This window comes from Paramisgurnus dabryanus, chromosome 23 (genome assembly GCF_030506205.2).
Source record: "Paramisgurnus dabryanus chromosome 23, PD_genome_1.1, whole genome shotgun sequence".
In the NCBI taxonomy this organism is placed as follows: domain Eukaryota; kingdom Metazoa; phylum Chordata; class Actinopteri; order Cypriniformes; family Cobitidae; genus Paramisgurnus; species Paramisgurnus dabryanus.
The window spans coordinates 19,411,920-19,430,381 of record NC_133359.1 but is presented as its reverse complement, the minus strand read 5'-3'; the positions used below and the strand labels follow the sequence as shown (position 1 = coordinate 19,430,381).

The 18,462-nt window shown below is 43.6% G+C and overlaps 2 protein-coding genes across 2 annotated transcripts in view; both read left to right on the top strand.

Annotated features, from left to right (window-relative positions):
- The window catches only part of LOC135781184 (uncharacterized), a 164,532-nt gene that overhangs the window by 138,796 nt on the left and 7,274 nt on the right, over positions 1–18,462 (top strand). The gene's annotated exons all lie outside the window — the stretch shown is intronic.
- LOC135781185 (uncharacterized) overlaps positions 1–18,462 on the top strand; it is a 40,594-nt gene that overhangs the window by 14,858 nt on the left and 7,274 nt on the right. The window contains exons 22-26 of the mRNA XM_065291531.1: positions 137–316; positions 405–644; positions 783–939; positions 1,129–1,260; positions 1,370–18,397. Coding sequence (XP_065147603.1) covers positions 137–316; positions 405–644; positions 783–939; positions 1,129–1,260; positions 1,370–18,397 — 17,737 coding nt within the window. The remainder of the gene's footprint in view (positions 1–136; positions 317–404; positions 645–782; positions 940–1,128; positions 1,261–1,369; positions 18,398–18,462) is intronic.

The window sequence follows — 18,462 nt, the reverse complement described above, 5'->3', positions numbered from 1 at the left end:
TTAAATGTATCTCTGAAATTATTGTTTAAAGAGCAGTGACAAGTTTCACTTTCAACATTTCTGATAATACTAGCAGCGAGCTACATTCATTTGTATCGTGGACAATTTTATGCAACTTCCTATTCAAATCCTTTAGAGAAACAAAGTGGTTTTATCTGAAGCGGATGGAGTAAAGGTTATTGAAACCAATGGAACCGACTTCCAATATCAAATCAATTCTGTGGGGATTTACAAAGTCATTGAGATCAAAAAGCTTTTAAACTTAATTTATGACGGCAAAACAACCCTGACGCTCCAACTCCATCCCAGCTTAAAGGTATGAATTACATATAAAGGTATGCATAAAACTATAAATTTTACATGTTCACCCACTCACCTAAACAACTTCATGATCTCTATTACAGGGCAAAGTGTGTGGACTGTGTGGAGACTTTGACGGTAATGCAAACAACGACTTTGTAAAGCACGATGGAGAAGAAGTCACTGATGCGGTGGTGTTTGGGAATAGCTGGAAAGTGAAACCAAGCTGCCCAGAAGTGGACAGTTTGAAAGACCCTTGTGAGAAAAACCCTCACCGGAGTGTCTGGGCTATCAAACAATGCAGCATCATTACAAGCAATGTCTTTCAAGACTGCCATGCACATGTATGTAAACATATCAAAACGTTTTGAACGTATTAGTTTAATATAAATCATTTAAATGAATTGTTACATTTGTATCTAAAATAGAAGAAAATAATCTACTCTGTTCTGTTATAAAGTTGTACATTTTCTTGTCTATAGGTGGACTCTGCCCCATACTATGACGCCTGTGTGAGGGACACCTGTGCATGTGATTCTGGTGGAGACTGTGATTGTTTCTGTACAGCAGTGGCTGCTTATGCGGCTGAATGCCGAAAGAAAGAGGCTTGCATTGCATGGCGGACTCCACATATTTGTCGTAAGTGTTATGGGAATGCTTGTTACACAGGGGTATTTCTCAGAAAATGGAAAGCTCTTAACTTAAATTCCATTTACAATTCCATTGTATATTACCTAATCTTCTATAAAAGACTTAGTAATATTGTCTAGAACATTTTATGTTGTCTGCTATTAAAGTTGTGACTACAATATCTGAACTACATTGCAGCTTTATTCTGTGACTACTATAATGGCCCAGTGGGAGACTGTGAGTGGCACTACAGAGCCTGTGGTTCAGCCTGCATGAAAACATGCAAAAACCCAGAAGGGACCTGTTCCAATCAAATTCCTCTACTAGAAGGTATCAAACTTTTTAAACCTCTATAAATTAATTGACCAATGGGCTGTTACAAAATTTAAAGTAATATATCATTTCTGTTTAATCATTCCCCCCTTTTTTTACTTCTTAGGGTGTTTTCCTCAGTGCCCTTCTGACAGGCCATTTTTAAAGGAAGAAACCCAAAAATGTGTCACAGAGATAGAGTGTGCTCCTACGTGTGTATATGATGGGAAGGAGTTCATGATTGGAGAAGAAGTGTACCACACCACAGATGGAAATGGCTTGTGTTTCAAAGCTGTGTGTGGATCAAATGCAACAATAATTAGATATATGGAAACTTGTGTCACAACAGCTACACCATTTACTTTCCAAAGTACAAAAACATCAACAACACCAACAACCATACAACCATCGACAACAACACAACCAACAACAGCTACTAAAACCACTAGTTTCTCCGCAACAACAGGAACACCAACAACACAACCAACAACAGCTAAACAAACCACTGGTGCTTCAACAACTGCAGGACCTTCAACAGGAACAGCAGAATCAACAACACAAGCATCAACAACTTCTCATACCACTGGTTTGTCCACAACTACAGGACCACCAACAACACAACAAACAACAGCTACACAAACCACTGCTGCTTCCACAACTGCAGGACCATCAACGGAAACAGCACAATCAACAACACAAGTATCAACAACTTCTCATACAACTGGTTTGTCCAAAACTACAGCACCACCAACAACACAACCAACAAAAGCTACACAAACCACTGGTGCGTCCACAACTGCAGGACCATCTACGGGAACAGCACAATCAACAACACAAGTATCAACAACTTCTCACACCACTGGTTTTTCCACAACTACAGGACCACCAACAACACAACCAACAACAGCTACACAAACCACTGGTGCTTCCACAACTGAAGGACCATCAACAGAAAAAGCACAATCAACAACACAAGTATCAACAACTTCTCACACCACTGGTTTTTCCACAACTACAGGACCACCAACAACACAACCAACATCAGCTACACAAATCACTGGTGCTTCCACAACTGCAGAACCATCAACGGAAACAGCACAATCAACAACACAAGTATCAACAACTTCTCATACAACTGGTTTGTCCACAACTACAGCACCACCAACAACACAACCAACAACAGCTACACAAACCACTGGTGCTTCCACAACTGCAGGACCATCAACAGAAACAGCACAATCAACAACACAGGTATCAACAACTTCTCATACAACTGGTTTGTCCACAACTACAGGACCACCAACAACACAACAAACAACAGCGACACAAACCACTGGTGCTTCCACAACTGCAGGACCATCAACAGAAACAGCACAATCAACAACACAAGCATCAACAACTTCTCATACCACTGGTTTGTCCACAACTACAGGACCACCAAAAACACAACAAACAACAGCTACACAAACCACTGGTGCTTCCACAACTGCAGGACCATCAACGGAAACAGCAGAATCAACAACACAAGTATCAACAACTTCTCATACAACTGGTTTGTCCACAACTACAGCACCACCAACAACACAACCAACAACAGTTACACAAACCACTGGTGCGTCCACAACTGCAGGACCATCAACAGAAACAGCACAATCAACAACACAAGCATCAACAACTTCTCATACCACTGGTTTGTCCACAACTACAGGACCACCAAAAACACAACAAACAACAGCTACACAAACCACTGGTGCTTCCACAACTGCAGGACCATCAACGGAAACAGCAGAATCAACAACACAAGTATCAACAACTTCTCATACAACTGGTTTGTCCACAACTACAGGACCACCAACAACACAACCAACAAAAGCTACACAAACCACTAGTGCTTCCACAACTTCAGGACCATCAACGGGAACAGCACAATCAACAACACAAGTATCAACAACTTCTCACACCACTGTTTTTTCCACAACAACAGGACCACCAACAACACAACCAACAACAGCTACACAAACCACTGGTGCTTCCACAACTGCAGGACCATCAACGGGAACAGCACAATCAACAACTCAAGTATCAACAACTTCTCACACCACTGGTTTTTCCACAACAACAGGAACACCAACAACAGAACCAACAACAGCTACACAAACCACTGGTGCGTCCACAACTGCAGGACCATCAACGGGAACAGCACAATCAACAACACAAATATCAACAACTTCTCATACCACTGGTTTGTCCACAACAACAGTAGCACCAACAACACAACCAACAACAGCTACTCAAACCACTGGTGCATCCACAACTGCAGGACCATCCACAGGAACAGCACAATCAACAACACAAGTATCAACAAATTCTCATACCACTGGTTCGTCCACAACAACAGGACCACCAACAACACAACCAACAACAGTTACACAAACCACTGGTGTTTCCACAACTGCAGGACCATCAACGGGAACAGCACAATCAACAACAGAAGTATCAACAACTTCTCATACCACTGGTTCGTCCACAACAACAGGACCACCAACAACACAAACAACAACAGCTACACGAACCACTGGTGCGTCCACAACTGCAGGACCATCAACAGAAACAGCACAATCAACAACACAAGTATCAACAACTTCACATACCACTGGTTTGTCCACAACAACAGGAGCACCAACAACAAAACCAACAACGGCTACACAAACGACTGGTGCGTCCACAATTGCAGGACCATCAACCGTAACAGCACAATCAACAACACAAGTATCAACAACTTCTCATACCACTGGTGCGTCCACAACTGCAAGACCATCAACCGGAACAGCACAATCAACAACACAAGTATCAACAACTTCACATACCACTGGTTTGTCAACAACTACAGGACCACCAACAACACAACCAACAACAGCTACACGAACCACTGGTGCTTCCACAACTGTAGGACCATCAACGGGAAAAGCAAAATCAACAACACAAGTATCAACAACTTCTCATACCACTGGTTTGTCCACAACAACAGGAGCACCAACAACAAAACCAACAACGGCTACACAAACGACTGGTGCTTCCACAACTGCCGGACCATCCACAGGAACACCACAATCAACAACACAAGTATCAACAACTTCTCATACCACTGGTTTGTCCACAACAACAGGAACACCAACAACAGAACCAACAACAGCTACACAAACCACTGGTGATTTAACAACTGCAGGACCATCAACAGGAACAGCACAATCAACAACACAAGTATCAACAAATTCTCATACCACTGGTTCGTCCACAACAACAGGACCACCAACAACACAACCAACAACAGTTACACAAACCACTGGTGTTTCCACAACTGCAGGACCATCAACGGGAACAGCACAATCAACAACACAAGTATCAACAACTTCTCATACCACTGGTTTGTCCACAACAACAGGACCACCAACAACACAAACAACAACAGCTCCACGAACCACTGGTGCGTCCACAACTGCAGGACCATCAACAGAAACAGCACAATCAACAACACAAGTATCAACAACTTCACATACCACTGGTTTGTCAACAACTACAGGACCACCAACAACACAACCAACAACAGCTACACAAACCACTGGTGCTTCCACAACTGCAGGACCATCCACAGGAATAGTACAATCAACAACACAAGTATCAACAACTTCTCATACCACTGGTTTGTCCACAACAACAGGACCACCAACAACACAAACAACAACAGCTACACGAACCACTGGTGCGTCCACAACTGCAGGACCATCAACAGAAACAGCACAATCAACAACACAAGTATCAACAACTTCACATACCACTGGTTTTTCAACAACTACAGGACCACCAACAACACAACCAACAACAGGTACACAAACCACTGGTGCTTCCACAACTGCAGGACCATCCACAGGAATAGTACAATCAACAACACAAGTATCAACATCTTCTCATACCACTGGTTTGTCCACAACAACAGGAACACCAACAACAAAAACAACAACAGCTACACAAACCACTGTGACTTCCACAACAACAGGACCATCAACGGGAACAGCACAATCAACAACACAAGTATCAACAACTTCTCATACCACTGGTTTGTCCACAACTACAGGACCACCAACAACACAACCAACAACAGCTACACAAACCACTGGTGCATCCACAACTGCAGGACCATCCACAGGAACAGCACAATCAACAACACAGTTATCAACAACTTTTCATTCCACTGGTTTGTCCACAACAACAGGACCACCAACAACACAACCAACAACAGCTACACAAACCACTGGTGCTTCCACAACTGCAGGACCATCAACGGGAACAGCACAATCAACAACACAAGTATCAACAACTTCTCATACCACTGGTTTGTCCACAACTACAGGACCACCAACAACACAACCAACAACAGCTACACAAACCACTGGTGCATCCACAACTGCAGGACCATCCACAGGAACAGCACAATCAACAACACAGTTATCAACAACTTTTCATTCCACTGGTTTGTCCACAACAACAGGACCACCAACAACACAACCAACAACAGCTACACAAACCACTGGTGCATCCACAACTTCAGGACCATCCACAGGAACAGCACAATCAACAACACAAGTATTAACAACTTCTCATACCACTAGTGCGTCCACAACTGCAGGACCATCAACCGGAACAGCACAATCAACAACACAAGTATCAACAATTTCACATACCACTGGTTTGTCAACAACTACAGGACCACCAACAACAGAACCAACAACCGCTACACAAACCACTGGTGCTTCCACAACTGCAGGACCATCAACGGGAACAGCAAAATCAACAACACAAGTATCAACAACTTTTCATACCACTGGTTTGTCCACAACAACAGGACCACCAACAACACAACCAACAACAGCTACACAAACCACTGGTGCATCCACAACTTCAGGACCATCCACAGGAACAGCACAATCAACAACACAGTTATCAACAACTTCTCATACCACTGGTTTGTCCACAACAACACTACCACCACCAACACAACCAACAACAGCTACACAAATCACTGGTGCGTCCACAACTACAGGACCATCAACAGGAACATCACAATTAACAACACAAGTATCAACAACTTCTCATACCACTGGTTTGTCCACAACAACAGGACCACCACCAACAAAACCAACAACAACTACACAAATCACTGGTGCGTCCACAACTACAGGACCATCAACAGGAACATCACAATTAACAACACAAGTATCAACAAGTTTTCATACAACTGGTTTGTCCACAACTACAGGACCACCACCAACACAACCAACAACAGCTACACAAATCACTGGTGCGTCCACAACTACAGGACCATCAACAGGAACATCACAATTAACAACACAAGTATCAACAACTTCTCATACCACTGGTTTGTCCACAACTACAGGACCACCAACAACACAACCAACAACAGCTACACAAACCACTGGTGCATCCACAACTGCAGGACCATCCACAGGAACAGCACAATCAACAACACAGTTATCAACAACTTTTCATACCACTGGTTTGTCCACAACTACAGGACCACCACCAACACAACCAACAACAGCTACACAAATCACTGGTGCGTCCACAACTACAGGACCATCAACAGGAACATCACAATTAACAACACAAGTATCAACAACTTCTCATACCACTGGTTTGTCCACAACTACAGGACCACCAACAACACAACCAACAACAGCTACACAAACGACTGGTGCTTCCACAACTGCAGGACCATCCACAGGATCAGCAAAATCAACAACACAAGTATCAACAACTTCTCATACCACTGGTTTGTCCACAACTACAGGACCACCACCAACACAACCAACAACAGCTACACAAATCACTGGTGCGTCCACAACTACAGGACCCTCAACAGGAACAGCACAATCAACCACACAAGTATCAACAACTTCTCATACCACTGGTTTGTCCACAACATTAGGACCACCAACAACAAAACCAACAACAGCTACACAAACCACTGGTGCATCCACAACTGCAGGACAATCCACAAGAACAGCACAATCAACAACACAAGTATCAACAACTTCTCATAGCACTGGCTTGTCCACAACTACAGGACCACCAACAACACAAACAACAACAGCTACACAAACAACTGGTGCTTCAACAACTGCAGGACCATCAACAGGAACAACACAATCAACAACACAACCATTAACAGAGGAAACAACACAACCAACAACACAATCAACAACACAACCATTAACAGAGGAAACAACACAATCAACAACACAACCATTAACAGAGGAAACAACACAACCAACAACACAAACAACAACACAACCATTAACAGAGGAAACAACACAACCAACAACACATTCAACAACACAACCATTAACAGAGGAAACAACACAACCATTAACAGAAACAGCACAATCAACAACACAACCATTAACAGAGGGAACAACACAACCAACAACACAACCATTTACAGAGGAAACAACAGAACCAACAACACAATCAACAACACAACCATTTACAGAGGAAACAACACAACCAACAACACAACCATTAACAGAGGAAACAACACAACTAACAACACAATCAACAACACAACCGTTAACAGAGAAAACAACACAACCAACAACACAATCAACAACACAACCATTAACAGAGGAAACAACACAACCAACAACAGAAACAGCACAATCAACAACACAACCATTAACAGAGGGAACAACACAACCCACAACACAATCAACAACACAACCATTTACAGAGGAAACAACAAAACCAACAACAGAAACAGCACAATCAACAACACAACCATTAACAGAGGGAACAACACAACCAACAACACAATCAACAACACAACCATTAACAGATGAAACAACACAATCAACAACAAAACCATTAACAGAGGAAACAACACAATCAACAACACAACCATTAACAGAGGAAACAACACAACCAACAACAGAAACAGCACAATCAACAACACAATCAACAACACAACCATTTACAGAGGAAACAACACAACCAACAACACAATCAACAACACAACCATTAACAGAGGAAACAACACAATCAACAACACAACCATTAACAGAGGAAACAACACAATCAACAACACAACCATTAACAGAGGAAACAACACAACCAACAACACAATCAACAACACAACCATTAACAGAGGAAACAACACAACCAACAACACAACCATTAACAGAGGAAACAACACAACCATTAACAGAAACAGCACAATCAACAACACAACCATTAACAGAGGAAACAACACAACCAACAACACAACCATTTACAGAGGAAACAACACAACCAACAACACAATCAACAACACAACCGTTTACAGAGGAAACAACACAACCAACAACACAATCAACAACACAACCATTAACAGAGGAAACAACACAACCAACAACAGAAACAGCACAATCAACAACACAACCATTAACAGAGGGAACAACACAACCCACAACACAATCAACAACACAACCATTAACAGAGGAAACAACACAACCAATAACACAATCAACAACACAACCATTGACAGAGGGAACAACACAACCAACAACACAATCAACAACACAACCATTAACAGAGGAAACAACAAAATCAACAACAAAACCATTAACAGAGGAAACAACACAACCAACAACACAATCAACAACACAACCATTTACAGAGGAAACAACACAACCAACAACACAATCAACAACACAACCATTAACAGAAGAAACAACACAACCAACAACAGAAACAGCACAATCAACAACACAACCATTAACAGAGGGAACAACACAACCCACAACACAATCAACAACACAACCATTAACAGAGGAAACAACACAACCATTAACAGAGGAAACAACACAACCATTAACAGAGGGAACAACACAACCAACGACACAATCAACAACACAACCATTAACAGAGGAAACAACACAATCAACAACACAACCATTAACAGAGGAAACAACACAACCAATAACACAATCAACAACACAACCATTAACAGAGGGAACAACACAACCAACGACACAATCAACAACACAACCATTAACAGAGGAAACAACACAATCAACAACACAATCATTAACAGAGGAAACAACACAACCAACAACAGAAACAGCACAATCAACAACACAATCAACAACACAACCATTAACAGAGGAAACAACACAACCAATAACACAATCAACAACACAACCATTAACAGAGGGAACAACACAACCAACGACACAATCAACAACACAACCATTAACAGAGGAAACAACACAATCAACAACACAACCATTTACAGAGGAAACAACACAACCAACAACACAATCAACAACACAACCATTAACTGAGGAAACAACACAACCAACAACACAATCAACAACACAACCATTAACAGAGGAAACAACACAATCAACAACACAATCACTAACAGAGGAAACAACACAACCAACAACAGAAACAGCACAATCAACAACACAACCATTAACAGAGGGAACAACACAACCAACAACACAATCAACAACACAGCCATTTTCAGAGGAAACAACACAACCATTAACAGAGGAAACAACACAACCAACAACACAATCAACAACACAACCATCAACAGTGGAAACAACTCAACCAACAACACAATCAACAACACAACCATTAACAGAGGAAACAACACAACCAACAACAGAAACAGGACAATCAACAACACAACCATTAACAGGGGAAACAACACAACCAACAACAGGAAGGGCACAATCAACAACACAAGTATCAACAACTTCTCATACCACTGGTTTGTCCACAACAACAGGAACACCAACAACACAACCAATAACAGCTACACAAACCACTGGTGCGTCCACAACTGCAGGACCATCAACAGGAACACCACAATCAACAACACAAGTATCAACAACTTCTTATACCACTGGTTTGTCCAAAACTACAGGACCAACAACAACACAACCAACAACAGCTACACAAGCCACTGGAGCTTCCACAACTGCAGGACCCACAACGGGAACAGCACAATCAACAACACAAGTATCAACAACTTCTTATACCACTGGTTTGTCAATAACTACAGGACCAACAACAACAGCTACACATACCACTGGTGCATCCACAACTGCAGGACCATTCACAGGAATAGTACAATCAACAACACAACTATCAACAACTTCTCATACCACTGGTTTGTCCACAACAACAGGACCACCAACAACACAACCAACAACAGCTACACATACCACTGGTATGTCCACAACTGCAGGACCACCAACAACAAAACCAACAACAGCTACACAAACGACTGGTGCTTCCACAACTGCAGGACCATCAACGGGAACATCACAATCAACAACACAAGTATCAACAACTTCACATACTACTGGTTTGTCCACCACTACAGGACCACCAACAACACAACCAACAACAGCTACACAAACCACCAGTGCATCCACAACTGCAGGACCATCAACAGGAACACCACAGTCAACAACACGAGTATCAACAACTTCTCATACCACTGGTTTGTCCACAACTACAGGACCAACAACAACACAACCAACAGCAGCTACACAAACATCTGGAGCTTCCACAACTGCAGGACCATCAACAGGAACATCACAATCAACAACACAAGTATCAACAACTTCACATACTACTGGTTTGTCCACCACTACAGGACCACCACCAACAAAACCAACAACAGCTACACAAACCACTGGTGCGTCCACAACTGCAGGATTGTCAACGGGAACAGCACAATCAACAACACAAGTATCAACAACTTCTCATACCACTGGTTTGTCCACAACAACAGGACCACCACCAACAAAACCAACAACAGCTACACAAACCACTGGTACGTCCACAACTGCAGGACCATCAACAGGAACATCACAATTAACAACACAAGTATTAACAGCTTCTCATACCACTGGTTTGTCCACCACTACAGGACCACCAACAACACAACCAACAACAGCTACACATACCACTGGTGCATCCACAACTGCAGGACCATCCACAGGAATAGTACAATCAACAACACAACTATCAACAACTTCTCATACCACTGCTTTGTCCACAACTACAAGACCATCAACAACACAACCAACAACAGCTACACAAACCACTGGTGCGTCCACAACTGCAGGACCATCAACAGGAACAGCACAATCAACAACACAAGTATCAACAACTTCTCATACCACTGGTTTGTCCACAACAACAGGAACACCAACAACACAACCAACAACAGCTACACATACCACTGGTACGTCCACAACTGCAGGACCATCAACAGGAACACCACAATCAACAACACAAGTATCAACAACTTCTCATACCACTGGTTTGTCCACCACTACAGGACCACCAACAACACAACCAACAACAGCTACACATACCACTGGTGCATCCACAACTGCAGGACCATCCACAGGAATAGTACAATCAACAACACAACTATCAACAACTTCTCATACCACTGCTTTGTCCACAACTACAGGACCATCAACAACACAACCAACAACAGCTACACAAACCACCGGTGCGTCCACAACTGCAGGACCATCAACAGGAACACCACAATCAACTTCTCATACCACTGGTTTGTCCACAACTACAAGACCAACAACAACACAACCAACAACAGCTACACAAACCACTGGAGCTTCCACAACTGCAGGACAATCAACAGGAACATCACAATCAACAACACAAGTATCAACAACTTCTCATACCACTGGTTTGTCCACAACAACAGGACCACCAACAACACAACAAACAACAGCTACACATACCACTGGTATGTCCACAACTGCAGGACCACCAACAACACAACCAACAACAGCTACACAAACCACTGGTGCTTCCACAACTGCAGGACCATCAACAGGAACATCACAATTATCAACACGAGTATCAACAACTTCTCATACCACTCGTTTGCCCACAACTACAGGACCACCAACAACACAACCAACAACAGCTACACATACCACTGGTATGTCCACAACTGCAGGACCACCAACAACACAACCAACAACAGCTACACAAACGACTGGTGCTTCCACAACTGCAGGACCATCAACGGGAACAGCACAATCAACAACACAAGTATCAACAACTTCTCATACCACTGGTTTGTCCACAACAACAGGACCACCAACAACACAACCAACAACAGCTACACATACCACTGGTATGTCCACAACTGCAGGACCACCAACAACACAACCAACAACAGCTACACAAACCACTGGTGCGTCCACAACTGCAGGAACGTCAACGGGAACAGCACCATCAACAACACAAGTATCAACAACTTCTCATATCACTGGTTTGTCCACAACAACAGGACCACCACCAACAAAACCAACAACAGCTACACAAACCACTGGTGCGTCCACAACTGCAGGACCATCAACAGGAACATCACAATTAACAACACAAGTATCAACAACTTCTCATACCGCTGGTTTGTCCGCAACAACAGGACCACCACCACCAACAAAACCAACAACAGCTACACAAACCACTGGTGCGTCCACAACTGCAGGACCATCAACAGGAACATCACAATTAACAACACAAGTATCAACAACTTCTCATACCACTGGTTTGTCCGCAACAACAGGACCACCACCACCAACAAAACCAACAACAGCTACACAAACCACTGGTGCGTCCACAACTGCAGGACCATCAACAGGAACATCACAATTAACAACACAAGTATCAACAACTTCTCATACCGCTGGTTTGTCCGCAACAACAGGACCACCACCACCAACAAAACCAACAACAGCTACACAAACCACTGGTGCGTCCACAACTGCAGGACCATCATCAACAAAACCAACAACAGCTACACAAACCACTGGTGCGTCCACAACTGCAGGAACGTCAACGGGAACAGCACCATCAACAACACAAGTATCAACAACTTCTCATACCACTGGTTTGTCCACAACAACAGGACCACCACCAACAAAACCAACAACACCTACACAAACCACTGGTGCGTCCACAACTGCAGGAACGTCAACGGGAACAGCACCATCAACAACACAAGTATCAACAACTTCTCATACCACTGGTTTGTCCACAACAACAGGACCACCACCAACAAAACCAACAACAGCTACACAAACCACTGGTGCGTCCACAACTGCAGGAACGTCAACGGGAACAGCACCATCAACAACACAAGTATCAACAACTTCTCATACCACTGGTTTGTCCACAACAACAGGACCACCACCAACAAAACCAACAACAGCTACACAAACCACTGGTGCGTCCACAACTGCAGGAACGTCAACGGGAACAGCACCATCAACAACACAAGAATTAACAACTTCTCATACCACTGGTTTGTCCACAACAACAGGACCACCACCAACAAAACCAACAACAGCTACACAAACCACTGGTGCGTCCACAACTGCAGGACCATCAACGGGAACACCACAAACAACACAAGTATCAACAACTTCTCATACCACTGGTTTGTCCACAACTGCAGCACCACCAACAACACAACCAACAACAGCTACACAAACCACTGGTGCTTCCACAACTGCAGGACCATCAACAAGAACATCACAATTAACAACACGAGTATCAACAACTTCTCATACCACTCATTTTCCCACAACTACAGGACCACCAACAACACAACAAACAACAGCTACACATACCACTGGTATGTCCACAACTGCAGGACCACCAACAACACAACCAACAACAGCTACACAAATGACTGGTGCTTCCACAACTGCAGGACCATCAACGGGAACAGCACAATCAACAACACAAGTATCAACAACTTCTCATACCACTGGTTTGTCCACAACAACAGGACCACCAACAACACAACCAACAACAGCTACACATACCACTGGTATGTCCACAACTGCAGGATCACCAACAACACAACCAACAACAGCTACACAAACCACTGGTGCTTCCACAACTGCAGGACCACCAACAACAAAACCAACAACAGCTACAAAAACCACTGGTGCGTCCACAACTGCAGGACCATCAACAGGAACACCACAATCAACAACAAGAGTATCAACAACTTCTCATACCACTGGTTTGTCCACAACAACAGGACCACCACCAACAAAACCAACAACAACTACACAAACCACTGGTGCGTCCACAACTGCAGGAACGTCAACGGGAACAGCACAATCAACAACACAACTATCAACAACTTCTCATACCACTGGTTTGTCCACAACAACAGGACCACCAACAACACAACCAACAACAGCTACACATACCACTGGTATGTCCACAACTGCAGGACCATCAACGGGAACAGCACAATCAACAATACAAGTATCAACAACTTCTCATACCACTGGTTTGTCCACAACTACAGGACCACCACCAACAAAACCAACAACAGCTACACAAACCACCGGTGCGTCCACAACTGCAGGACCATCAACGGGAACACCACAATCAACAACACGAGTATCAAGAACTTCTCATACCACTGGTTTGTCCACAACAACAGGACCACCACCAACAAAACCAACAACAGCTAAACATACCACTGGTATGTCCACAACATCAGGACCATCCACAGGAATAGTACAATCAACAACACAACTATCAACCACTTCTCATACCACTGGTTTGTCCACAACAACAGGACCACCAAGAACACAACCAACAACAGCTACACATAGCACTGGTATGTCCACAACTGCAGGACCACCAACAACACAACCAACAACAGCTACACAAACCACTAGTGCGTCCACAACTGCAGGACCATCAACAGGAACAGCACAATCAACAACACAAGTATCAACAACTTCTCATACCACTGGTTTGTCCACAACAACAGGACCATCAACAGGAACACCACAATCAACAACACAAGTATCAACAACTTCTCATACCACTGGTTTGTCCACAACAACAGGACCATCAACAGGAACACCACAATCAACAACACAAGTATCAACAACTTCTCATACCACTGGTTTGTCCACAACAACAGGACCACCACCAACAAAACCGACAACAGCTACACAAACCACTGGTGCTTCCACAACTGCAGGACCATCAACAGGAACACCACAATCAACAACACAAGTATCAACAACTTCTCATACCACTGGTTTGTCCACAACAACAGGACCACCACCAACAAAACCAACAACAGCTACACAAACCATTGGTGCGTCCACAACTGCAGGAACGTCAACAGGAACAGCACAATCAACAACACAAGTATCAACAACTTCTCATACCACTGGTTTGTCCACAACAACAGGACCACCACCAACAAAACCAACAACAGCTACACAAACCACTGGTGCGTCCACAACTGCAGGACCATCAACAGGAACATCACAATTAACAACACAAATATCAACAACTTCTCATACCACTGGTTTGTCCACAACAACAGGACCACCACCAACAAAACCAACAACAGCTACACATAGCACTGGTATGTCCACAACTGCAGGACCACCAACAACACAACCAACAACAGCTACACAAACCACTAGTGCGTCCACAACTGCAGGACCATCAACAGGAACAGCACAATCAACAACACAAGTATCAACAACTTCTCATACCACTGGTTTGTCCACAACAACAGGACCACCACCAACAAAACCAACAACAGCTACACAAACCACTGGTGCGTCCACAACTGCAGGACCATCAACAGGAACATCACAATTAACAACACAAGTATCAACAACTTCTCATACCACTGGTTTGTCCACAACAACAGGACCACCACCAACAAAACCAACAACAGCTACACAAACCACTGGTGCGTCCACAACTGCAGGAACGTCAACGGGAACAGCACCATCAACAACACAAGAATTAACAACTTCTCATACCACTGGTTTGTCCACAACAACAGGACCACCACCAACAAAACCAACAACAGCTACACAAACCACTGGTGCGTCCACAACTGCAGGACCATCAACGGGAACACCACAAACAACACAAGTATCAACAACTTCTCATACCACTGGTTTGTCCACAACTGCAGCACCACCAACAACACAACCAACAACAGCTACACAAACCACTGGTGCTTCCACAACTGCAGGACCATCAACAGGAACATCACAATTAACAACACGAGTATCAACAACTTCTCATACCACTCATTTTCCCACAACTACAGGACCACCAACAACACAACAAACAACAGCTACACATACCACTGGTATGTCCACAACTGCAGGACCACCAACAACACAACCAACAACAGCTACACAAATGACTGGTGCTTCCACAACTGCAGGACCATCAACGGGAACAGCACAATCAACAACACAAGTATCAACAACTTCTCATACCACTGGTTTGTCCACAACAACAGGACCACCAACAACACAACCAACAACAGCTACACATACCACTGGTATGTCCACAACTGCAGGATCACCAACAACACAACCAACAACAGCTACACAAACCACTGGTGCTTCCACAACTGCAGGACCACCACCAACAAAACCAACAACAGCTACAAAAACCACTGGTGCGTCCACAACTGCAGGACCATCAACAGGAACACCACAATCAACAACAAGAGTATCAACAACTTCTCATACCACTGGTTTGTCCACAACAACAGGACCACCACCAACAAAACCAACAACAACTACACAAACCACTGGTGCGTCCACAACTGCAGGAACGTCAACGGGAACAGCACAATCAACAACACAACTATCAACAACTTCTCATACCACTGGTTTGTCCACAACAACAGGACCACCAACAACACAACCAACAACAGCTACACATACCACTGGTATGTCCACAACTGCAGGACCATCAACGGGAACAGCACAATCAACAATACAAGTATCAACAACTTCTCATACCACTGGTTTGTCCACAACTACAGGACCACCACCAACAAAACCAACAACAGCTACACAAACCACCGGTGCGTCCACAACTGCAGGACCATCAACGGGAACACCACAATCAACAACACGAGTATCAAGAACTTCTCATACCACTGGTTTGTCCACAACAACAGGACCACCACCAACAAAACCAACAACAGCTAAACATACCACTGGTATGTCCACAACATCAGGACCATCCACAGGAATAGTACAATCAACAACACAACTATCAACCACTTCTCATACCACTGGTTTGTCCACAACAACAGGACCACCAAGAACACAACCAACAACAGCTACACATAGCACTGGTATGTCCACAACTGCAGGACCACCAACAACACAACCAACAACAGCTACACAAACCACTAGTGCGTCCACAACTGCAGGACCATCAACAGGAACAGCACAATCAACAACACAAGTATCAACAACTTCTCATACCACTGGTTTGTCCACAACAACAGGACCATCAACAGGAACACCACAATCAACAACACAAGTATCAACAACTTCTCATACCACTGGTTTGTCCACAACAACAGGACCATCAACAGGAACACCACAATCAACAACACAAGTATCAACAACTTCTCATACCACTGGTTTGTCCACAACAACAGGACCACCACCAACAAAACCGACAACAGCTACACAAACCACTGGTGCGTCCACAACTGCAGGACCATCAACAGGAACAGCACAATCAACAACACAAGTATCAACAACTTCTCATACCACTGGTTTGTCCACAACAACAGGACCACCACCAACAAAACCAACAACAGCTACACAAACCACTGGTGCGTCCACAACTGCAGGACCATCAACAGGAACATCACAATTAACAACACAAGTATCAACAACTTCTCATACCACTGGTTTGTCCACAACAACAGGACCACCACCAACAAAACCAACAACAGCTACACAAACCACTGGTGCGTCCACAACTGCAGGAACGTCAACAGGAACAACACAACCAACTACACAATTAACAAAAGAAACTGCTACTTCCACCATTACTGCTACAACATCAAAACCATTATCTACTACAGTGACAGAAACTTCAACAAAGTTTACAGTCTTCACAATATCAACTAAAAGAACATCTCCTTCCATTTTACCCCAAATAACAATTTGTCACTGCACATTCGCAAATGAAACATTCCCTCCAGGTAAAACACACATTCATGTTAATTTCTCACTGACAGAGTTTTGTCATACTATCAGTTTAAATCAG